Genomic DNA, 24,127 nt, shown 5'->3' with positions numbered 1-24,127 from the left:
GGACAACAAAAGTGCTGTTTGTTTTTTTCTCACCCTTCTTCTTCTTCAACCTTACGCCGCTCTTCAAGCTCCCTAAGGTTTTTCCGAGGTTTTTGTCGATCTCAAACTTCTGATTCCATGGAAGAAGTTGAGAGAGTGGAGGAAGTCGAAGAACAGAGAGATGACAGAGAAGAAGAAAAAGTAGAAGAAGAAGAGCCAGATAAGAGTTTCGAGGAGCTCGGGCTTGATTCTCGTCTCATTCGTGCCCTAAGTAAAAAGGGTATAGAGAAACCCACTCTTATTCAGCAAACAGCCATTCCTTATATTCTGGTAATGATAAAAATCTCTACTTTATTATGACAACTAAAAAAAATCGTGGCTTTTTAGTGTCTTTTAGTCGTTGTTCATTGAATTGAAGTTGATTTTACTGTATGTGTTCTTATAGCAAGGAAAAGATGTGGTTGCTAGGGCTAAGACGGGCTCAGGTAAGACCTTGGCCTACCTTCTGCCATTGCTCCAGAAGCTATTTTCAGTTTCTGGGAGCAAGAAGAAGCTTGCTCCTTCTGCATTTGTTCTCGTTCCCTCTCGAGAATTATGCCAGCAGGTATGTTCTCCACGATTGTTTTCATACTTTGCATAAATTTCAATAATCCATTGGGAAGATTTTGATTTTGTTTGGATTGGAAAATACAGGTCTACACGGAGGTTGCTTCGCTTATCGAGTTGTGTCGTGTTCAGCTGAAAGCAGTGCAGTTGACTAGTAGTATGCCTGCATCTGAAATGGTTAGTGTTACATCATTCAACATGACAAATAATCTTCCTACCGATGCGTTTAATCCATTTTTGTAATCTTTGCTATGAAAATGTTTTCTTTGAATTTTATCCAATTGCAGCGTAACGCATTGGCCGGACTGCCTGAGATTCTTGTCACCACACCTGCTTGTATTCCAAAATGTTTTGCCGACGGAGTTTTAGATCCCGCAGCTATCAGTGACTCTCTTGACATTTTGGTTCTTGATGAGGTATGGGATAAATGTTTTCCTTGGAATTTTGAGCTTCAGTTATTTACAAGTGTGATGAGAATTAGAGGCTTTCAATAGATATTCGTGTAGTTAGCTCTTTAACCTTAAGCATTCAATTATTTTGTTAGAGTTATATCGTGTGTTCTTTTTATTTCTCTCATTGAAGGGATGTTGATATTTTTCTGTTATCAGGCAGATCTTTTGTTGTCATATGGATATGAAGATAATCTAAGGTCGGTAACATCAATAGTCCCAAGACGTTGCCAATGCCTTCTTATGTCTGCTACCACGAGGTAACACATCTTCTGGCTAATAATGATTCTTGTTAAGTTAAGCTCACATTTTCCTCTGAGCTTGTCTTCAATGGTTGAATCGTTTTTGGAAAATGTCAGTTCTGATGTTGAAAAATTGAAGAAATTGATTCTGCACAACCCGGTCGTTTTGACCTTGCAAGAAGGTGCTGACAAGGAAGAGCCCGTCCCAAGTAATGTTCAGCAGTTTTGGGTATTGTTCGGTCGCTTAGATTTGTGTAAATCAATTTTGCTATATATGTTTGGTTTATAAGTTCACAGATGTGGGTCTGATTGATAATGATGATTCGTGTGTTGTCTTGTCTTAGATTTCTTGCAGTGCTCAGGATAAACTACTGCACATTCTTGCTCTCCTGAAGCTAGAGGTGGTTCAGAAGAAAATTCTGATATTCATCAATACGATTGACATGGGTTTCAAGTTAAAACTATTCTTGGAAAAGGTCAGTTTTGGTCACCTGTATGAGCATTCCGATTTATAATACTGTTCCTATTTCTTCATCTTCTTTTTTTTCATCTCTGTGTGTGATTTAATGGAATCTACGGTACCATCCTATAGTAATAATACTGAATTAATTGCGCTTTTGTTTCTGCCAGTTTGGAATAAAGTCTGCTATTTTAAACGGGGAGTTGCCTCAGAATTCTCGGCTTCATATCCTTGAGGTACATCACCAAGTCAAACACTTGTATATAGTTTCTCTGGAAGTAGCTGAATTTCGTAACTAATCACTGTATGTTTGTACAGCAATTCAATGCAGGTCTTTTTGATTATTTGATTGCGACGGATGATAATAACCAAACTAAAGAAAAGGAAGAGGCTAAAGGTGAAGACAACAAGGAGAATAAAAAGAACAAGAGGCGTGGCAAGCCAAAGCTGGACGCTGAGTTTGGTGTAGTTAGGGGAATAGATTTCAAAAAAGTTCACACGGTACGCTACTTGAAGGATTTTCTCTTCTTTTTTGCAATCATCTGGTGTTTTGGTTCTTAATAGCGTTTCCTTTTTTTTTCATTGTTTTATATTCTTCTTAACGTTTCCCTGAAACTCTTTTTATGCACAGGTCATAAACTATGATATGCCTCAAAGTGTTACAGGATATATTCATCGAATTGGGCGTACAGGGAGAGCATATAGCAGTGGTTCTTCCGTTTCCCTTGTGAGTTTGTTTTGTCTTGATAATACCGTTCTTTTGACATGCTCTCTTCAACTTTGCAAGTCTAATGCTCTGCCTTATTTATCACAGGTATCTCCTGATGAGATGGAAGGGTTTGAAGAAATAAAATCTTTCTTAGCAGGCGAAGAGGACAAGAATAGTGATATCATCACACCCTTCCCTTTGTTGACCGAAAATGCTGTTGAGTCTTTGAGATACAGAGCTGAGGTGAGTAATGTCTGTAGTAAGAGATGCTTACTTGATCAAGTGAGAAGAGAATTAAAAAAAAAAAAATTCTTTTTCTTGCAGGATGTTGCAAAGAGTGTTACAAAGGTTGCGGTTCGAGAATCTCGAGCTCAGGATTTAAGAAATGAGATAATCAACTCCGAAAAGTAAAGCAAGAATTTCAGATAACTGTTGTGTTGTTTAATGCTCTGATTTTTGCTTTTCGTCGTCTTAATATCTTTCTAATTCTTTTACAGATTAAAGTCTCATTTCGAAGCTAATCCAAGAGACTTGGATCTACTGAAACATGACAAGCTTCTGAGTAAGACTGCGCCTGCACCACATCTAAGGGACATCCCCGAGTATCTAGTGGACCCAAAGACTCAAGAAGCAAGCAAGATGGTGAAGCTAGCCAGAGCCGCGATGGGCAACAACAGTAGGAGATCCGGTGCTCGCAACAACTCAAACAAGAAACGATCCAGAAAAGGCGGAGACCCTCTCAAAACCTTCAACGTCAATGTAAAAACATAAACTTACATAACTTTCTCTTTTATTCTCTGCTTTTGTGTATTCTAGCTAACTTTTTTCTCTGCTGTTTGATTTCTTCAATCAAACAGGGATCTAATAAGAGAGGACATGGTGGCGGCATTGGCCAGAAGAAGGATGGTAAAGGATCTAACGACGGCTCCACCAAACACAAGAAACCGAAGACAGTCTAGGGTCTTCGGTTTTATTTGCTGATGTGTGACCAAATTTTGACTAGTTATGATCACACAAATGAAAGGAGAGAGATTTTTGCAAGGTTGTGAGTTGTGACGATGCGTATCAACCATAGATTATAACCTTTCTTAGGCTTTCACAAAATTATGTGATTTTAACGCCAAAATTTTGTAGGGCTTGAAACATTGACAATGATGTTACATTATATTACACATGGTCATGATGGACTCATTTTGATTTTTTCGTTCTTTTTGACATTGCTTTGCGTCTTGTTATTATTTTTGTTGGTTATGAAGGCAAAACATTCTTGCACGTTTCTTTTTGGAAATAAAATTTACGGGATAATTGTTAATTACTAGTATATATATCACTGAATATGTAACAAAATCAGAAAATAGCATGATTTACATCCCCGTGGAAACAAACCATCAAGGTTATACCGAGAACGATTTAGTCACCGGAATAATGAATTCTAAGTCCATAACCCAAAAAAAAAAAAAAAAAAAATTGGAACAAAGCTCGTATACCAGATACTAGCATGATTAAATTGAGTTGATTTTTTTGTTACCTGAGCTTTTTGTATATGAGCTTTGACCAAATTTTTTTTATAGAAAACATTAAAAACAAAATCCAAACTTTGACAGATAGAAATAGTTGAAAAACTTAATTCAGATATTCAAAAAGATTTAAAAGTGAATGATGCTTAGCTGCTAAACCGTTAAGGCGTTAATCATGAAATAGATACAGAAAAAGAAACAATATAACAATTTCTTGTTAAACCAAATTGAAGACAAAAGCAAATATCAGAAAGCGTTTCTCCATTATTTGCCTCTAAATTAATATGCATAAACACATCGCTAATCGCTTTATCAACAACTCATGTTAATCATGACCTTAATTCTCATTAATTATTACAACTTTTAATTAGACAGCCAATCAGTTGAATTAAGGAGTCAAACTCCAACCAATCCCCCAACAAATAATTGTCTTTGATTCAACGTTTCACACGTGAAGAATTAAGACAAACACTCCACGATTTCTCTCAGATTTTATATAAGTGAAAGAGACCCTAAAGCCAAGTTGTAAAACTCATCATCCACAAGACAAAACCTTATCTTCTTCTTCTTCTTCTTGTCGATCTCTCAAAACATGCTCTCTTTCTTCTCAAACCAGATCGACCGGCAAAAAGCCGTCTCTAAAGAGGAAGATACCCTAAACGATCTCGAACGATCCGAGGGTTCACATTTCCCTGGCGATGACTATCGTCCGTCCGATCGGAAAAACTGGATGGCCGATCTAACGGTGGAGAAACTAACTCTTAACAAGATCGTATGGCCAGGAACTCACGACTCAGCCACCAACGAAATCGGAATACCGTTGATCTCTCGTCCCTTAGCTGAATGCCAAACGCTCTCAATCTACGAGCAGCTAGTTCTTGGCACACGTGTCCTCGACGTCCGAGTTCAAGAGGATCGCCAAATCTGCCACGGGATCCTGACGTCATACGACGTCGATGTCGTCATAGATGACGTCATCAGATTCTTGTCTGAGACTCACTCGGAGATCGTAATCCTGGAGGTAAGGACGGAGTACGGACACAAAGATCCTCCGGCGTTCGAGACTTACTTGGTTGACAAGTTAGGTCAATACTTGATTCAGCAAGACGATAACTTGTTCAACAAGCCAGTATCGGAGATCTTGCCTAAAAGGGTTATTTGCATATGGAAGCCGAGAGAGTCACCGAAGCCTAGCCGTGGTGGACTTTTATGGAACTCAGATTATCTAAAAGATAACTGGATCGATACGGATCTTCCATGGACGAAGTTTCAGAGCAACTTGAAGCATCTGAGCGAGCAGCAACCGATATCTTCTAGAAGATTCTTTTACAGGGTTGAGAATACGGTTACGCCGAAAGCAGATAATCCAGTTGTGTGGGTTAAACCGGTGACTGATCGGATCCGAAAACACGCGAGGCTTTTTATATCTCAGTGTGTTTCTAAAGGATGTGGAGATAAATTGCAGATTTTGTCCACTGATTTCATCGAAGGAGATTTCGTCGATGCCTGCGTTGGACTAACTCACGCAAGAATTGAAGGGAAAGTTTGATACAACTCTGGAAACGTGGTTGATCTTTTAGCATTGGAACTAAGATTATTTGCTTTTGTGTTTGCGTGTATCTTAAGTTACGTTATTTATTACAGTGTGTATCTTTTCTGTTTTTCGGTATACATATTATTAGTCGTCATATCTTAAATTGTAAATAACTAGAACATTTTCGTTCTGTTTGAAGAATATATCGAGCAAAGGGAGAGAATGCAGGGGAATGTGTTCGGTTGATAACTTTTTCTTAGGTTCTTCTATTCTATAATTTTCCCTCTTTGTGAGTCTTTGGAGAATTAATTCTCCATTGTTTGGGAGATCGAATCAAAATTATTCGAAGAACACATATCTACTTAGTTATTTCAAAGCTTGAATAGAATGTATAACGAAGTATTGATAAACTCAAATCAAATATAATGTTAAAAAATATCGAAGTTAACTTATAATCAGGAAATATAGTTAAGAACAAGGGTTTCTAAGAACATTCTAACAAATATTTTTTAGAGAAAGTTGGGTTATATATATTCTTGTCAACAGCTTCACATAATAATTAATAATAACAACAACTTCATATCTTATATATGTTTTTTTTTTACTTGGTCAGACATATATATTTTTAAAAGGTATCAAGTTCTTAGAGAATGGTGGTCAACTTTTAGATAGGCCAATCGTTAGATCGAGAAGCCAAAAAACAAAGAGGCAAAGGAAATTGTCGTGTATAGGATGTATTCACAAGTTAATTGAGAGAAACACTTAATGAGATTCCAAATTTATTATTAGTAAAGACCGTAAATGAAGTTCTCGTCTCTCATTTCTCAAACATGTCTTTTTTCGATAAACTCGCAGGCAGTGTGGTATCTTTTGCAAACGATGCTGCGAAAACAGTTGAAAAAGATGTTGTAAATCCGACAGTATCTTTTGCAAACAATTCTGCAAGAAATGTTCAAAGAGAAGTGATAGATCCGGCGGTATCTTTTGCAGAAGATTCTGCGAAAACTGTTCAAAGAGAAGTGATAGATCCGGCGGTATCTTTTGCAGAAGATTCTGCGAAAACTGTTCAAAGAGAAGTGATAGATCCGGCGGTATCTTTTGCAGAAGATTCTGCGAAAATTGTTCAAAGAGAAGTGGTAGATCCGACAGTAGCGTTTATCGAAAGCCAGATCCAGCGGCCACGTGACGTCGTTGAGCAGCAACAAATCCTAGACAATCTCCAAGCATCCAATAGTTCGCGTTTCCCTGGCGACGAGTACCACTCGCCGGACCGGAAGAACTGGATGGCCCATATCTCCGCGGAGAAACTGCCTCTTAACAAGATCGTGTGGCCAGGAACGCATGACTCAGCCACCAACGGAATCGGGGACCCTGTGGTCGGTTTCATTGGTCGGTTTTTGGGTGAATGCCAAACACTCTCCGTCTACGACCAGCTCGTCCTCGGGACACGTGTTCTTGATATCCGTGTGCAAGAGGATCGCAAAATCTGCCACGGGATTCTGACGTCATATAACGTTGATGTCGTCATAGATGACGTCATCAAATTCTTGTCGGAGACCCGATCTGAGATCATAATCATGGAGATAAGGACCGAGTACGGACACAAAGACCCTCCAGAGTTCGAGACTTACTTGGTGGACAAGTTAGGGCCATTCTTGGTACATCAAGACGATAACGTGTTCCACAAGTTAGTATCCGAGATCTTGCCGAAGAGGGTTATATGCATATGGAAGCCGAGAGAGTCACCGAAGCCTAGCCGTGGTGGACATCTCTGGAACTCAGATCATCTAAGAGACAATTGGATCGATACGGATCTTCCATGGACGAAATTCCAAAGCAACAAGGACTATTTGAAAGAGCAAGCACCGATATCTTCTAGAAGATTCTTTTACCGGGTTGAGAATACACTTACGCCACAAGCAGATAATCCAGTTGTGTGGGTCAGACCCGTGACTGATCGAATCCGAAGCTACGCAAGGCTCTTCATTTCTTGGTGTATATCAGAGGGATGTGTAGATAAGTTGCAGATTTTTTCGACTGATTTCATCGACGAGGATTTCGTGGATGCCTGTGTCGGGCTTACACACGCCAGAATCGATGGGAGAGTTTGATGAAACTTTGGACGATGATTGATTTTCTCCAGACGGCATTAAATATGCGTCTTCTTTGCTTGGGAGCCTTTGCTTTAATTATGTGTTGAAAAACTTAAAACCCAAAAAAAAACGGGTTACCTTTTGTATATATATGATTTTTTAGACTGTGTAAATATGTTTTTTCTTAACCCCTTGTAAAAAATTCGTACAGTAACTTATGATTCTTGTAAATGATACGATCAGTACGGCATGTGGTGGACCATAACATAAATGCATTATATATGCATGCGGTCTAATTCTGAAGAGTTTGTATTCATGATTGTTAATTGTTTAAGTAAAAAAAAAAAGTTCACAGAAAATTTATGTATTAACTGATAACGACGAAATACTATAGTAAGTACAGACTTTTAACCATTGAGCTTGTACAAATTTCTTTAAAAATATTTATAAGTAGGATGTTTACTAAAAGGGGATAAACTTGTGCCCTTGAGTGTCTTATGTTGTGCCACAATTTGCTTGCATCCAAACGTACCAAGAATCATGAGTTATCAACTAACTCTTTGCAATTAGACTCAATGCATTTATGCTACGACCTACCAGGCCACCACATGTCGTGCCAACTTGGAGTGACCCGAACGGTGACACATATGGACATGGTCTTGGTTAGGACTCTGGACATGCGAACAGTAATCACCTAATTTGAACCAAATCTTAAACCAATTTTAAAATTAAAATTCAATTGGCCAAGAGTATAATAAAACGAAGCATATGATTAATGGCGTCCATGATAGTGAAACGAATCATCAGATACATCAACGAGATTGTAAGAGAACGAGTCTTCTTCGTGGAGAGGAATAGACTCCAATCCAACTAGTGAGAGATATGTTTAATTTATAGAGTTATGTTAGATTTGCAGAGCTTTGTTTATTAAAAGATCTATCAAAATATTTTATTATGACAATTTTGAGAGATATCTAGTTACTTAATAAGTGTCTTTATGAATTAAATTGTTAAGAATCCATATCCCGAAACATTAGATTTGAATGAATGAATAAAAAGTTAAAAACCAAAAAAGAAAAATTAATAACAATAGATTTTTTTTAGAAAATGATCAAACCTCAAAGTTAAACTTTAGATTTCATTAAAAATATCAGAATTTATAAACAATAATAACAGTAACATTTAAAAATGTCTTTGAAACTCTTTCTACCAATAAGCCCTCCGTATTTCATCATTTCAGTAAGCATTGGACCGTTATATATAACTCTACCTAGATTCTTAATTATTCTAAATACTGTAATTATAATTATGTCGCTATAATTATACTTGAGTGTCCGATTCAGTTTCTGTAAATAAACACAAATCATTTTTTTTATAGGTTCTATTTCTGGAAGCTTCTCCTTCTTCCTTGTAAATTTCAGAGAAATTAACGTTTCACCAAGTATCTCATTTTCTCTTTGTCTCTCTCTCTCTCGCTCCGCCGTCGTCTCCGGCGATCAACGCCACCATCGCCATTAACCAACATTAACTTCTAATTGTTTCGCTGATTGATTTCTCATGGCGGATATCGTGAAACAGATCTTAGTGAGACCAATTCAATTAGCGGATCAGGTAACTAAAGCGGCGGACGACGCTTACTCCTTCCGTCAGGAATGTCTAGAGGTCAAAGCCAAAACGGAAAAGCTCGCCGGTCTCCTCCGTCAAGCCGCACGTGCGAGCAACGATCTCTACGAACGTCCCACGCGTCGAATCATCGACGACACAGAGCAGGTCCTCTTCAAATCCCTAGCGCTCATCGAGAAATGCCGCGCCACGGGGCTCATGAAACGCGTTTTCACCATAATCCCCGCCGCTGCGTTCAGAAAAATCACGATGCAGTTAGAGAATTCAATCGGAGACGTCTCGTGGCTCCTCCGCGTCTCCGCTTCCGGCGATGACCGTGACGACGAGTACTTAGGGCTCCCACCGATCGCTGCCAACGAGCCGATCCTTTGTTTGATTTGGGAACAAGTCGCGATTTTGTTTACAGGCTCTCTCGACGATCGATCCGACGCAGCGGCTTCGCTCGTGTCGCTCGCGCGTGACAACGATCGATACGGGAGGCTGATTATCGAAGAAGGTGGGGTTCCTCCATTGTTGAAGCTTGCTAAAGAAGGTAAAATGGAAGGCCAAGAGAACGCGGCTCGAGCCATTGGGTTATTGGGAAGAGACCCAGAGAGTGTTGAGCAGATCGTTAACGCAGGTGTATGCCAAGTGTTTGCGAAAATCCTCAAAGAAGGTCATATGAAAGTCCAGACCGTTGTTGCTTGGGCTGTCTCTGAGTTAGCCTCGAATCATCCCAAATGTCAAGACCATTTCGCTCAGAACAACATCATTCGCTTCCTCGTGAGCCACCTCGCTTTCGAGACGGTTCAAGAGCATAGCAAATACGCTATCGTGAGTAACAAGCAGACGTTGTCTTCGATCCACACGGTTGTCATGGCCAGCAACACGAACCCGAATGAGAAGAAGGAGAACAACGAGCAAGACGATACAAAAAGCAATATTTCGCATCCTATGAGTAACCAAACACCAAGCCAGATGCACAATTTGGTTACAAACACATTGGCTATGAAGGGTTCGGGTCCGGGCTCTGGTTCGGGTTCGGGTACTAACAAGAATCAGATGAAACAGAGTAATCAACAGCACCAGAGTCATACCAAGGGTGGTTCAAACCCGAGAGGGCACAATCCAACACATGTTTCTTTGATGGGGACAAGCATTAAAGGAAGAGAGTTTGAGGATCCAGCCACAAAAGCTCAGATGAAGGCAATGGCTGCAAGAGCATTGTGGCAACTCTCAAGAGGGAATCTCCAAATATGCAGAAGCATAACAGAGTCAAGAGCATTGCTCTGTTTCGCAGTTCTGTTGGAGAAAGGAGACGATGAAGTCAAGTCATATTCTGCATTAGCGATGATGGAAATCACTGACGTTGCTGAACAGTACCCGGAGCTGAGACGTTCAGCCTTCAAACCAACCTCTCCCGCTGCAAAAGCTGTAGTTGAACAGCTACTAAAGGTGATCGAAAACGAGATACCGGACCTTCTAATCCCATGTATCAAATCAATCGGTAGTCTTTCAAGAACGTTCCGTGCAACAGAGACAAGAATCATCGCACCACTTGTGAAGCTTCTTGATGAAAGAGAAGCAGAGGTTGCAATGGAAGCCGCAGTGGCGCTTATCAAATTCTCATGTACCGAGAATTTCCTTCGAGATAACCACTCTAAAGCGATCATAGCAGCAGGAGGTGCAAAGCATTTGATCCAACTGGTATACTTTGGAGAACAGATGGTTCAAGTCCCTGCTTTGGTACTCCTCTGTTACATCGCGTTGAGTGTACCTGACAGTGAGACTCTGGCTCAAGAAGAGGTTCTTGTAGTGCTTGAATGGTCGACAAAGCAAGCTCATTTGGTGGAAGCACCGACGATTGACGAGATTTTACCAGAAGCAAAGAGTAGATTGGAGCTTTACCAATCTAGAGGGTCAAGAGGATTTCATTGATTTATGACAAAGCTTCACTCTCTAATTTTTGTTTTCTCTTCTTTGACGTGTTCTATCTGACTTCTCAAACGTTTGATGAAGCTCTGTGTATATATATACATTGACTGGTGATGCTCGCTCATAGATATTGTTATGAATGTATAGACTATGTTGTAAGTCAAAACTATTATATTGATTTTAGATTGTATACCAAATAATAATTGAGTTTAAGCTTGTTCTGGATTCTTGTTCTCTTAACTTCATTCCGTTTTTGTTTTTCAAATTGTTTTTTCTTTTACTAGTTTCTTGTGTGTGAGTAAATGAAATTCCGTCAATACACTGTACTGAATATGTAGTAAGAAACGGCGACGTATCAAATTCCTCGGCGATATTCAGCGCACGTTATCGCTTCAATAAATTTGCTATCCTGCGCCGAGTTTGTTATCCTTCACCATCCATATCGGGAAAGCGCTTCGGCGGCGTTTGCTCAACGACGGGATGGTCGGAGCAAGTATCCCGTGTTCCGCCGTCTTTTCCCCGGAATGACCTCGCGCAGTGTCGCGATTCGGATCGTTGATTAGTGGATCCAATCGGTCAACAGGCCAATCGAATTCCTTTCTCGGATTTGTATTCACGAAGACATCCTTCCTCTCCATCTGCTTTTCCTTCGTCTCCGTTCGACCGATTCTGGAAGAGATCGTGTGTAGAAGAACTGGATCCAAGTAATCCTCCAGCTTTCTCTTCGGATTCTGCTTGATTTGTGATGAGCGGTTGTCTTCTCTGTTTTCATTTACACTTCACACTGAATATCAATAAAGATGAATTTGAAAACAGACGACTAATACGAGCGAGAGAGATCAGGGATTTACAGAGGAATAAGATAGAGAGACGAAGACAGAGCAAGAACTGAAGTTTGAGAATGAGCTCCGCCCATTTCCGCCATAGCTTTCCCGCACTAGGAACTTGTTGCCTCTGTTCCACTTTATTTGTTTTTTTCCCTTTTCGACGTTTCTCTTATTAGATTAGACTAACACCGTCTATAGATTCTACCTTCTTACTGGCAAAAGAGTAAAAATTAACAGCAAATAAACAGAGTGAAAATACCGATTTCCATTATTTGAACGTACATCATACAACTGGTTTATTATCCAACTATAATGAACATAAAACTTTCTTTGACAACATTAACATAAATCTTTCAAGAAGACAATAATCTACGTATAGAACTAACATACCCCAAAAAATTGATTTTACCAAAAGCAAAACGAGATTCAACTTTATACTTGAACTCTCATCGAAGATTACCACTAGATTTCTTAGACTTCTTGCTCGCATGAATCTTCGCATAGATCTCCTTCGTTCTAAACGCAAGCAAAATGTCTAAAGTAACCCCGATAATGGAAGTAAACGCCATTACAATGAAGATAAGACGGTAACAGTGAGCTCCTACACACGTATTCCCTCCACCAGGGGTCGGTGTGGCTTCAGCATCGTAGAGCAAACCGGCGAGAAGACCCGAGAAGAGGAACGAGCCTAGTGGTAGATTAAGTACGAGGATGTTGTAGATGAGCCCGTAGTATTTGAGACCGAATAGCTCTGAGGCTGTTGGTACGGTTATGGCTAACCGTACTCCGTAGCAAACCCCAACCACCATTGAACCGATGTATAGTGAACCGGGCATGGCTAAAGCCATCAGTAGATATCCTACGGCCATGATGATTTGTGATGCTGCGTTCCATAATGGTCTTGGTGTTCCTGATTTTCTATAGAATTGGAAGAAACAAAAAAAAAATATCACATTTTCAAGATTTTTATGCAATAAAAAGTTCCCTTAAAAACAAGACTATTCAATGTCCCACGATCTAATGTTGTCAAATAAATTTCAAGAAGATCTAAAAAGATCTTTCGACGCAAAAAGGTAACACAAAAAAAAATGGAAACTTTTCTAAATGGTCCCCCAGCACTAGATATTGGACCGGTCTATTGATGGACAAGGAAACTTCTCCATAAGTAGTAATTTAGCTACCCAAATGGAATTAATTTCATGCTTTTATTGAAAAGAAATATCAAGTAAATGGAAATATATTCAATTCGAAGTAACAGAAGAAGAAAGCAATACTATAATAGGAATACTATTTTCTCCCTTAGCGGCAAAGCAAGGATATGAAACAGAGGAATCTGACTTCACTGGGGAACTCACAGAATATAGTTTGCTTTAAATGATGATGAGAATTTTCAAAGTCACGTTACAACTTTAACAAGATTCGATGTAATAATCATTTATTTTCCAATTATTAATTTAGTTTCCCTATTTAAACGAATTCTTTAATTGGAAAGTGAGCAGTGACTTACTTGATAAAGTGCTCGGAGATGGTACCGGAGAGAATCCGGCCAAAGAATCCCCAAATGCTCATCATGGAGACAAAAATGGAGACGTCGGTGTAACCAAGCGCAAGCCCAATCTGGCCCATATTGTTCATCACGGCTAAACCAGTACCTACCCCACACAGGAACGACACGAACAACACCCAAAAGTCAACGGTCAACAACGCTTCGAGTATGGTATGGTCTTCTCCAAGCACCGGCCTCCTCTTCTCTATCGCCACGTGGCTCTCTTCCTCCTCCTTCAAAAGCTTAGGAGACAGTGGAAACTCGTTATCCGCCGCCGCAGCAGCACCAACCACCGTCTCCTCCACGGTCTCAGATCTCAGCAACGGTTCGTCGATTCGTCCTTCCACGTCTTCTTCGTCGCGATCTTTCAGATTTAAGCTCCGGATAAACGCGTGGAAAGGGACGGCGATGGGAGAAGCTAATAGGACGAGAAGTATAGAGGCGAATGCGACGGAGAATGCTCCGGTTTTGATTCCGATGATGTCATACGACTGAAGGTAAACAGCAACCACAACCGCGACGATGTTGAACACAGCGAAGTACTTAGTCTCCTCGTCTTCCTCGGCGGCGGAAGTAGCCGGAGGGATTTCACGGAGGAAGAAAACCGCCGTGAGACAAACGGCGAAAGGAACGACGGCGAGGAGAACCAGAAAAGAAGCCGGATCGGCAGAAAACAGAGCAGTGCACAGATCCGTGAAAATCGCAGTGCTTAAACCGACGTATCCTTTGAGAATCCCAGAAACCGGACCACGATTCCGCCGGAAATTTCGTATGCAAGTGACCAGAACCGCCGTGTTCATCCACGTCGTGCTGTTTCCTCCCATACAGAGGAAAACACACATCTACACAAGAGCGAACATCAAAATCAGCGTCGAAATTGAAGAGAAATCTAATCTAGGGTTTTCCAATTTCGAAAATTAGGAATCTAAATCAGCACCTGCCAGTAAGATAGAGGTTGGATCGTGCGGCTAACGACGAGCCATTGTACACCATAACCGAGAAGGCCTTCGAAACAGCCGATGAGGAGGATGACGGGAGTGGAAAGACGATCGGAAGCAAGTCCGGCGAGGATTCCGAATGCTTTTCCGACGTCTTTAGCGACAGAGAGGTTGTTTAGCTCGAGCTGAGTGAGGTTCATTAGGGATTTGAGAGCGTCGGAGTAATTGGAGAAGGTGTAGTTGTTGCCGGAGATTGATTGGACCCAAACAGCCGTAACGAAACCAAGCCATTTCAGAGCCGACGATGATGAAGAAGAAGAAGAAGATCTCCCGAAACCCATTTGAGAATTCAGGAGACGAAGAAAGAAAGATGATTTTTTTTTTAAGTGTGTGGGTCGTTGAGCTCTCTGCGTACGGTTTTAAAGGTGAAAAGGTTACGTTTATTTTAATTTTTTTTTTGGGGAATTTCATCTTTATCTTTTTGTAGAAAGTATTTATTTTAATTCTATTTAACACTCATTAAAATATTGGTTATTTATTACATTTAGGAATGACGAACAGAGAAAGTACGAAAAAGACACGTACGGTGAAGGTCTGCAACTGCAAGCCGTGGAATGAAATTACGGTGTGCTCCTTTTTTGTGTGTTTTTCATTCGCATTGTTTATCTTTATTTTTGTTTTAGGATGTCGACAAGAAATTAATGCAAAATGCTTTATACTTTTGGTGAGATATTTTGTGAAGGGTGATAATTAAAATATGGTCAAGTAGGATGATTAGCAGTGGATGGTTTTGGCCAATTGTTTCTTCCAAGCATGAAAGTTCATGTTTCTGTAAGTTTTTTTTTTTTATACTTATTTGAATATAATATACATGACCACATGGTTTTATATAAAGAAAAGGTGTTTCTTCAAGACCCTATGTAAAGCTGCCAGAATTTTTTCTTCTAAGAAGATCAACCATTAAACAAACAAAAACAATGTTTTTTTAGTAAAGCTCTATATTTTTTTTCTTCAACATTTGCTCCATTCTAAAAGACTCAAATTCCCATGAATACCCCAATCGGAGCCATGGCTATTGTAGTAATGAGTTAACTCAGGCATAAAATGACTTTCCTAGATGTAATATTATTACAAAAACTATCTTGCGGTCGTGCTTTTATGGTGGTTCCTCCTTCTAATGACCGGCCCAAAAAAAAAAAAAACTATCTTACGACAACACTAAATAATAATAAATGCTTTTGATTGGCCAAAGAATATAGTCATAAACAGTTGTACGAAACATGACATGAAAACGTAAAAATATCGTACGAACTGTTTGGAAATCAACTAGTGCGGCTCATTACATATTGCTAGAACCTTCCAGTTCGCTTTGGTTTTTTTTTTTTTTCTGACAGTTCGCTTTGGTTTTATAGTACTTTTCATTCGGATAATATTTGGTTTATTTTTGCTATCTGATAATATGAGCTATGCGTACCGAGGAGGTAGTATTGGGTGTTCAAAATCTACAGCAAAATGTTTGATTTCGAAAGAGTTATTAAAAAAAAATTACATATTTCTCTGTTACATTTCGGGACTGATGCCGACAAGTGCCTACCATAAACAATTCCAATGCACTTACCAACGAGAAAAAAAACAAAGAATTGTACGAATATATTAGTCCCCATATATTATGTAAAACGGTTTACCTGACGATTGGTACTTCATCAAGAAATGGTCGTATCGTAGTGTTACAGGCAGCATAATTTTTTTTTTTAATAATATACAGGCAGCTTGTCTCCCAAGTTATATCACATTAAAGAAAAAAAAATAGAATGATAGTCAACTATCTGAATAATTAACTCCAAGGGCACATATATAGGTCCCCATATACATATTAGGTACGTAATGTTACATGGGTGATTTTTCATTACAACTTAGAAAGCTCCCAGTCACCGATACACACGTCCAATCCAAGTCCATATATTATTATACATGTGTGTTTAGTTATAACAAATCTGCATCGTGATTTAGAAAATACATGTGCCTCTACGTACGCATCTACTCTATTTTCCCTAGTGTAAAAATAAAAGTCGCTGTTACAAAAAAAAAAAAAGAAAAAAAAAGTCGTTATATCTTAAATTTGTTAACTAGTTCAAAAATAAATTCAACTCAATGAACCCCAAATTTATTTTGCTTTGGTTTGGTTTGGCTCGATTCGATTTTAAGCAAGATAATAGTTTTTTAAAAGTCGTATATCACTTTTCTTTCTCTTATTTTATGTGTCTTTCTTTGTAATGTTTTTTTTTTTGTTAACTAGTTAAAAACAAAATGACTTGAATCAAGCTTCTCAGGCACATCACTATTACTATATATAATTGTTATTGTCAATAATAATAATAATAGCACTAGTTCACTCTACTACTTTTTTTGTTTTTGGATTTGTCAAATTTACCACCAAAAATACACACGACCTTTTAATTTGGATGAAAACATGTCGTGTACAACTCTAGCGTTTCATATCGCCAAGCCTTGTATTTCTTTTTCTTTTTATGCTTGTGCGTACGGAACATTTATCAGAATTTTGCAGATTAGTCTCATGTTCTGATGACGATGGTTTTAAATTTTAGTTATTCAGAGTTTGCTTTCATATGCACTATATAAGATACAACAGTACCGCATCCGCATGCAATTTAATACTTGAGAAACTTTCAATAAAAAAATTGTTCTCAAAAAGTTGAGTGAGTAGGAAGTTGTTTATATAAAGTGAATAATTATAATCCTTTTTTATTTTACAATATGTTCTTCGTTCTGTATATGTTTTTATAAAGATTTTTACTTTCTTTTTCAATAGTGAATATTACGGTCTGTAGATCATCGGTTTTGGTGGGAACACATATATACGTGTGTGTGATATATAGCGATGCTATTGATCATCTTATCCAGTTATCCATAACACGGAATTCTCAGCCTCTTTCTTCTCTTGTAAGCAATTTTTTCCTTTGGAAAAAGGAAGTTTTAATAATTAAATTCAAGACAATTCCGACATTACCCTAATGACTCGATACTAATAATATATAACTTCAGATACGTTTCATCGGGATAGAAGAAACAGCTTTTTATCACGCATGAATTACCAATTTTTGATACTCCAGTACTTTTATCATTATACGAATAATGCATTTTGCACAAAGTGATTGGTCTTCTATGTTCTCCAATTTCCGTTTGGTCTAAATTATCATATCACTACAGAAAACCTAAACCTCTATGTATTAGTTTGTAGGCTTTAAGATCAGTTTGAAGTAATGCTGAATAGAATATACAATAATACACACAAAAATGAGCATCGGTGTATCACAGATTTGGGAAATAAAACATGTTCCACAAAATATCTCATGATATATTTGAATGCTTATTTTGCCACTTGCCAGTTAAATTTCATGATAAGAGCAATGAAAACTGATGGGGCCAATTCGGGATTTCGAACAGTAACTGAGTGATATGGACATGTCTCTATCATTGTATTATTGTGGGCGAAGTGGTCACAATTGCCACAATTAGTATAATTATGTGAAATAAGTGATCTGATTTGTGGACGAGGTTATCACAATTTGCTTATCACAAAAGATATTTTGAATAAAAAAGACGGAAACATTAAATGCTGTAGGATTTATAAACCACGACTCCATAAAATAAAAGATTTTTTCTATTAAACGTGGGGTAATGTATATATACAAGCTGACAAGCATAACATTCACTGTTTAATTAATTTCTTTACAATTTAATGGGATGGAGCCGATAATTGAATTTGTTTTCTATCTATCTGAATCATGTGGTTCAGTTTTTTTTTTTATGGTTTAGTTTTTCGATGTTCTCTTTTATTTCTTACATTGATTTATATTTTTGACAATGTTATGTAGAATTTTTTGAAAATGTAGATTTTGAAAATTTTAGTAAACTAATTTACTTGGAATTTCGTAATTTCAAATGGATTATAGGGTCTGTAATTTAGATTCCTCTTACGGAATTTTTGTGGAAGAGAATTGAAAAAGGCACAATGTTTAACATAAACATTCACCCCAGGAAAAAAAAAAGATTCATGCTATTCATAATGTGGTTTCATGAGTTATGATGATCCCAAAATATCTCACCTACCAACTATCAGTAGTTGCCCGTTGGTTTACATTTGAACCAGATACATACACTCATCACGATTAAACCTTTTTTTGTTACTTAGACGTTTGTGCTGCTATATTGATGACAAAATAGAAAAACTGAGAAAGTGACAAATAAACAGATATCTGTCTCTTTAAAGATCAAGCCGAGTAGGACCAAAAATTTAGTAGTACTAAATAAATGAAAAGAGAGAAACACAGAGAAACGCTGACATTGCAATATACAACCAGACTGTTCTAGTGGTTTAAGTTGCATGCCACAAAGAAAACCTATTCAACTATTTATACTTGGTACATTATTGTATGGCATACATTGCTTATAAACCTATTGCAAGTTATAATTTTTGCTATGACTATTTGGATCCGATTTGTAATCTAGGAATCGTACATCGAATGGATAACCTAAGAATCGATACGACCTCCAACGGCATTAGACCATCTCAAATTGTGCTACCAACAATGTGCAGATGCAAATCTACATATACATATATACATATATATACATCTTTAGGCCAACTGAAGCAAAAGCCCATTTAAGTTGATTGTAACTGAGACAGTGATAAAAAATGGCCCGTTATTCGTTTATTTAGGCCCATTAGCAGATCACAAAGATCATCTTCATCGAAGGACATAATGATAATATTGTGGAACTGGGATCGATTTGGACTGTACACTTGATTGCCGCGAAGATTGCACAAATCCCCAGTCCTACGGCTTCGCTTTCGGAATCATAACGCCGAGCAAAAGTTTTTCAGTGAATTCTGTAATTTCCATTGCAAAGAACTTGGAGAGAAAAAGAGAGAGAGAGAGAGAGAAAGAGATCTTAAAAGAGTGAAGTTTCTGACTTTTTTTTCTTCTTTTGTTTTTGTTTGTTTCTTCTTCAGCATCGATTTCGAGGCTGGGATCGAGTTCTTTATTTATTTTTTGTTGGCATGAGATGAATTCTTAAGAAGAAGAAGAAAGAACAAAGATGCGTAGAGAGATCTCGTTTTTGCTACAGCCCAGGTGCCTCCTTCTCCTGGTTGCCCTAACGATTTTCCTCATCTTCGCGCTCTCCAACACCAGGAAAGTACGGTTTTTTCTCCGACCCATTTTGATTTTATTTCTTCAAACGTATTACATTTTTTTGGCGGATCTGTTTGAGGGCTCTTGGTGTTTATTCGGAATTTCCGTAGTTTTTTCTGCTGAAATATCGAAATCACTCTTTTAAAAGTTGATGAGAGATCTGATTCTATGAAACCCTTTTGTGATGTCTGATTAGTGTTGCTTGGATTACGAGTATTCTCTTTTGGTTAAGCACATTGAAGTGTATAAGTGAGTTTGCCAAAGGAGCTTATTAGTGTGTGATATGTGTTTGTTCGTTTAGTTAAAAGTAGCCATTCTTAATATGCATTTGTTTAACCTCGAAAGCATCATAACCTGATGATGATTATGGTGCCAGGATAACAATGTGGAACTTGTTCTAGCTTTTTCTAATGCTCCGGCCGATGTTTATGCTTGTCTTAGCATTGTTGTTAGGTCTTAGTGTCAGTAGTTATAGCCTGTTCTTTGATCTTTCATGGCCAGGTAAATCTGAAAAGAGTAGAGGAGAGAGTAGGTTTAGTATAGGGAAGCTGTTCTACTACTCTTAAGTCGTAAGCAAGTTAGGAAATGAGTTCGAATATATGCCTGCTAGATCTTTCTGGCATCTACTATTCTACTTTAGCTATTAGAGACCTCAGCAGAGGATCATTGCTGGACCCTTCACAGCATAACTAACCTATGGTGTTTGCATAAGTGCCTGATTTGTTTGCTCTCTTGATGCTTAGGAGGAGGAGAAGCAAGTAATCGAGGATTATGAAATCACACACAGAGTATTTCTCGATGTTGATATCGATGGCCAACGCTTAGGTATATTCCTTTCTGTATAATAGGTGGTATAAGAGAGAAAACCAAAAATCCATTCTCCACCTTTGTTGAAGTGAAGCATTTTTTTTAATTTGCGTTATGTACATGAGTTCTGGGGATCCATTCTTTGTCATCTGCTTCCTTCAACTTCTGATAATTTTGCTTTCTGTGATATACTTCTTTGCAGGCAGGATCGTTATTGGACTATATGGCAGTGTTGTACCCAAAACTGTAGGTATGTCTTTGGCATCTTGAATGCAAACAATTCGGTGTATTTATTCAAATAGTTTCTAATGTTAGATTTCTTTTTTTTTTCGCAGAAAATTTCAGGGCCTTATGCACAGGTTTGTACTTGAATGATTTGGTTTATCTTGGACTGAGTGCTTCAATTCCTGATTAAATGGATCTGAATATAAAACTTAGGAGAGAAAGGAAAATCTTCAAACGGAAAGCCTCTACATTATAAAGGAACACCGTTTCATCGTATAATATCTGGATTTGTAATCCAAGGAGGAGACATTATCCATGGGGATGGAAAAGGGAGTGAGTCAATTTATGGCGGTACCTTTCCTGATGAAAATTTCAAGATAAAGCATTCGCACGCAGGTACGATTATTCTCTCTTCCAACTTAGGAAATTTGAAGAACTCCTTGGAAAAATAATATTATGTCCTGACATAGGAAAACGAATTTGTATTTGTAGGTGTTGTAGCGATGGCTAATACAGGACCCGATTCTAATGGCTCACAGTTCTTTATCACTACTGTCAAGGCTAGCTGGTAAGCTCTCCTCTCACTCTAAAAATGAGATCAAGAACTCCAAATTGAAGGTAGACACACCCATTTTTAGCTTTGTTCTCGACTAACCTCTAGGGATCCAACATGCGGTTGAAAATGAAAAATATAGATGTGGTTTGGACAAGATCATACATTCAAACAAACAGATCCTACACTAGAATAATATGTGAAGTCAAAACACATTGGATATTTGTGGCGGTTTCACTCATGGATTTCAGTGTAGATTTTATTTTAAAAAAGTTTAAGATATGAAGGTTGTGTTAACTATGTGCAGGTTGGAAGGAGCACATGTGGTGTTAGGGAAGGTGATACAAGGAATGGACAATGTATTCGCCATTGAAGGTGGAGCTGGAACTTACAGTGGTAAACCCCGGAAGAAAGTTGTGATTGCTGATTCTGGAGAGATTCCTATAGACAAATGGGATGAAGAAAGATGACAAAGACAACCTAGATTACACATCTCAGCAAATCCGGTTCTGTTCTTGTGCTATCCTCTCTGTTTTTTTGTTCTTTTTCTTTTTGCTCATGTTGATGATCTGAATTCTGAACACAATGCCAATGTAGTTAGTGTTTTAAGCTGAAAGCATCTGTAGCTCTTCGCTTAAGGTTTATCTCCTAAATTTCTGTAGACTTTATATGGAGTACATGATTTTTAGTTCAGTCTACAGTTAAGTAGATATCTGGTATTTATGAAAAGTTCATATATTTATTGTAAACATGATAATTAATTTGATTATTTAAAGACATTTTCAACTTGTAAACATGCAATTTTTTTGTTTCCACCCTTATATTGCAAATTTTTAAAAAGCTTTGGTAACTTTTGGTATATAGTGGACCCTATTTGCCAACTAGTAACAATTCTACTACTTCTCTAAATAAATCATTTAAAACCGATGAATTAAAAAAAAAAAAAAAACCATTCCGAAGCTCAGCTTTTATAAGTTGGGTAAGGTTAAACCTCAGATGTCGTCGCTGATTATATAGCCATTTTTATTTAAACATCAAGACACTCAAATCAAGACGTAATATTTCACAACTTAAGGTGCAGATTCTCTATATATATCGAATGACAATATTGAAACAACAACAAAAAAATGAAAGAACCAGAATGAGATGGTAAAAGGGATAATTCCAAAGAAGAAACGAACACAAGTACTGCGCTACAAGTCAAAGCGTAACTATTCAACAACTTTAGAAGACAAGCCACCAAATGTTACAAACAAAACCTCCCAATAACAAACTGCAAAAGAGCTATTCATCAATTTAAATCATAAGCCATGTATATAGAGAGAGACACATGCTAATGCTATTATCTACTTACACCTAATCAAAATTCATGTATGGACAGTGGGCTTATTGTTATCCACAAATCTATACAGACATGGTTATGTCCTCTCAATGCGTGTGAATGTTTTATCATTTTTTGATGATTTAGATCTTGACTGTTTGTTTGTTTATAATTTTACTCGTTACAGTAGTTTTTTTCGCCAGATGAAACCATTACCATAACATTTGGTATTTTATGCAAACAGAGATAGAATTTCGTTTATTTGTATTTTTATATAGTTTATGAATTTCTATGAAAAATGTATATATTTTAATGCTACATGAGAACGCAAACGTATAAATCTGCGTTTGGAACTATTGAAACCTTAACGATTGACATTTATCTTTTTTTTTAACAAAACGATCGATTGACATTTATCTCTGAATTTGATTTAATACTTCTTAAATCTTACGACACGTTCTTATCAAGAGAGATCGAGTTAGGTTGAAACAGAACAAAAGGGAGCATGAAGTGTTAGTATGTCGACCTTACGCCCATATCTCTTTCATAACTTTAGATTTTAGTGTTTGGGATTTTTTAGCTGATCCTTTTTTATTGCACCCGAATAATAACAGGTAGGGGTCCATGCAAACTCATGTTCATGTACATATATATAATCGTGTATCCATAATTCATCTATACCTATATCTAAATTCACTATTTAAGAAAAAAACATATGCATACGTATGGCATGACACAATTAATGGTATGAATTGCTCGACTTATACCATACATGTTATAAACAATTTCATCGGAAGACTATAAACTTTGGGACTGCAAAATTCTTATTGGAGTTGTCTAGTGGCTTTCAACGTATCTTTAGCTTATATTCTGTGAACCCTATAATTTACCGACACCAAAGTTAACGATATTCAATAGGAAAACAATGTGAATTGGGCTAACTAACCCGTAATCCGAGAGTAGTTGCATAAAATTGATCATGGCTAATTTTTTTTTTTTTTTGTAATCCAATAAGATCATATAAAAAATTCTCTCGTGTCTCATTCCTTAGCTTCCACGCAAAGGGCCGCTTGAGTTTTGAGGAACACAAAATTGGAGAAACCAATGAGGATGTAGGCATTGGATCAAATCCTATTATTTGGGACCAGCTTCTCTCGAATCCTCGCGTCTTTCTTCTTTTCCAATCATCTTCATTAGTAATAGATGTAAATAATTAATGCTTTGGTAATTTTTTCTTTTCATTTACATTTGCACTTGCTTTGACATTCTATTTTAAATTAGTGTTTCTATATATTTAGAAAAGACAACATAATATTTTAGTGTTTTGGTTATATTGATACATTTTTACAAACACAAAGATTATGTAAATAAAAAAATATTTCAAATGCAAACGCAAAGACAAGAAAGTTTATAAATTAATGATATTTGATATAAGCATAATTTCTTGAGATGGTTTTATAAGTGCCAGTAGCAATATGTATTTTCTTAAAATATTTGAAATTGTACCCATTGCCCATAGTCTTTGTTTCCAAGTTCCAGTTTCCGCTGGAAATAGATAATTTACGGTT

General features: G+C 37.5%; 7 protein-coding genes across 9 annotated transcripts; 5 read left to right on the top strand and 2 right to left on the bottom strand.

Moving 5' to 3' along the window:
• The first annotated feature begins 46 nt into the window (after positions 1–46).
• LOC18028967 (DEAD-box ATP-dependent RNA helicase 16) lies at positions 47–3,662 on the top strand. The gene is made up of 14 exons (XM_006412111.2): positions 47–309; positions 425–583; positions 673–762; positions 873–1,001; positions 1,194–1,294; positions 1,394–1,505; positions 1,621–1,752; positions 1,907–1,972; positions 2,055–2,237; positions 2,368–2,463; positions 2,551–2,688; positions 2,770–2,852; positions 2,943–3,204; positions 3,303–3,662. Exons 1-14 carry the CDS (start codon positions 118–120, stop codon positions 3,402–3,404), a joined length of 1,845 nt encoding a protein of 614 aa, XP_006412174.2. The 5' UTR covers positions 47–117; the 3' UTR covers positions 3,405–3,662.
• An 833-nt stretch (positions 3,663–4,495) lies between these two features.
• On the top strand, positions 4,496–5,748 carry LOC18028966. The gene has a single exon (XM_006412110.2). It carries the CDS (start codon positions 4,555–4,557, stop codon positions 5,509–5,511), a length of 957 nt encoding a protein of 318 aa, XP_006412173.1. The 5' UTR covers positions 4,496–4,554; the 3' UTR covers positions 5,512–5,748.
• A 578-nt stretch (positions 5,749–6,326) lies between these two features.
• LOC18028965 lies at positions 6,327–7,607 on the top strand. Its single transcript, XM_024150090.1, has 3 exons — positions 6,327–6,503; positions 6,580–6,587; positions 6,626–7,607. Exons 1-3 carry the CDS (start codon positions 6,327–6,329, stop codon positions 7,605–7,607), a joined length of 1,167 nt encoding a protein of 388 aa, XP_024005858.1.
• Positions 7,608–9,146: 1,539 nt separating this feature from the next.
• LOC18028964 lies at positions 9,147–11,129 on the top strand. Its single transcript, XM_006412108.2, has one exon. The coding sequence runs from the start codon at positions 9,147–9,149 to the stop codon at positions 11,127–11,129; it is 1,983 nt and encodes a 660-aa protein (XP_006412171.1).
• Positions 11,130–11,411: 282 nt separating this feature from the next.
• On the bottom strand, positions 11,412–12,096 carry LOC112082360. Of its 2 annotated transcripts, none has more exons than XM_024150025.1 (2): positions 11,978–12,096; positions 11,412–11,903 (listed from the first exon to the last, which is right to left on the bottom strand). In XM_024150025.1, the coding sequence occupies exons 1-2, from the start codon at positions 12,049–12,051 to the stop codon at positions 11,531–11,533; spliced, it is 447 nt and encodes a 148-aa protein (XP_024005793.1). In that variant the 5' UTR covers positions 12,052–12,096; the 3' UTR covers positions 11,412–11,530. The 2 variants fall into 2 exon arrangements, with proteins under 2 accessions (XP_024005793.1, XP_024005794.1); XM_024150026.1 differs by having other exon boundaries at positions 11,412–11,888.
• A 103-nt stretch (positions 12,097–12,199) lies between these two features.
• On the bottom strand, positions 12,200–14,829 carry LOC18028963 (protein NUCLEAR FUSION DEFECTIVE 4). Of its 2 annotated transcripts, none has more exons than XM_006412106.2 (3): positions 14,437–14,829; positions 13,461–14,341; positions 12,200–12,871 (listed from the first exon to the last, which is right to left on the bottom strand). In XM_006412106.2, exons 1-3 carry the CDS (start codon positions 14,776–14,778, stop codon positions 12,400–12,402), a joined length of 1,695 nt encoding a protein of 564 aa, XP_006412169.1. In that variant the 5' UTR covers positions 14,779–14,829; the 3' UTR covers positions 12,200–12,399. The 2 variants fall into 2 exon arrangements, with proteins under 2 accessions (XP_006412169.1, XP_024004671.1); XM_024148903.1 differs by having other exon boundaries at positions 12,462–12,871; positions 13,457–14,341.
• Positions 14,830–19,229: 4,400 nt separating this feature from the next.
• On the top strand, positions 19,230–21,918 carry LOC18028962 (peptidyl-prolyl cis-trans isomerase CYP21-1). The gene is made up of 8 exons (XM_006412105.2): positions 19,230–19,351; positions 19,473–19,657; positions 20,397–20,478; positions 20,663–20,710; positions 20,796–20,819; positions 20,899–21,081; positions 21,178–21,253; positions 21,546–21,918. Exons 2-8 carry the CDS (start codon positions 19,559–19,561, stop codon positions 21,706–21,708), a joined length of 675 nt encoding a protein of 224 aa, XP_006412168.1. The 5' UTR covers positions 19,230–19,351; positions 19,473–19,558; the 3' UTR covers positions 21,709–21,918.
• Positions 21,919–24,127: the final 2,209 nt, after the last annotated feature.

This window comes from Eutrema salsugineum, unplaced genomic scaffold (genome assembly GCF_000478725.1).
Source record: "Eutrema salsugineum unplaced genomic scaffold, Eutsalg1_0 scaffold_1, whole genome shotgun sequence".
Classification (NCBI taxonomy): Eukaryota; Viridiplantae; Streptophyta; class Magnoliopsida; order Brassicales; family Brassicaceae; genus Eutrema; species Eutrema salsugineum.
Note: the sequence above shows the minus strand (reverse complement) of the source record. Positions and strands in the feature narration are given on the sequence as shown.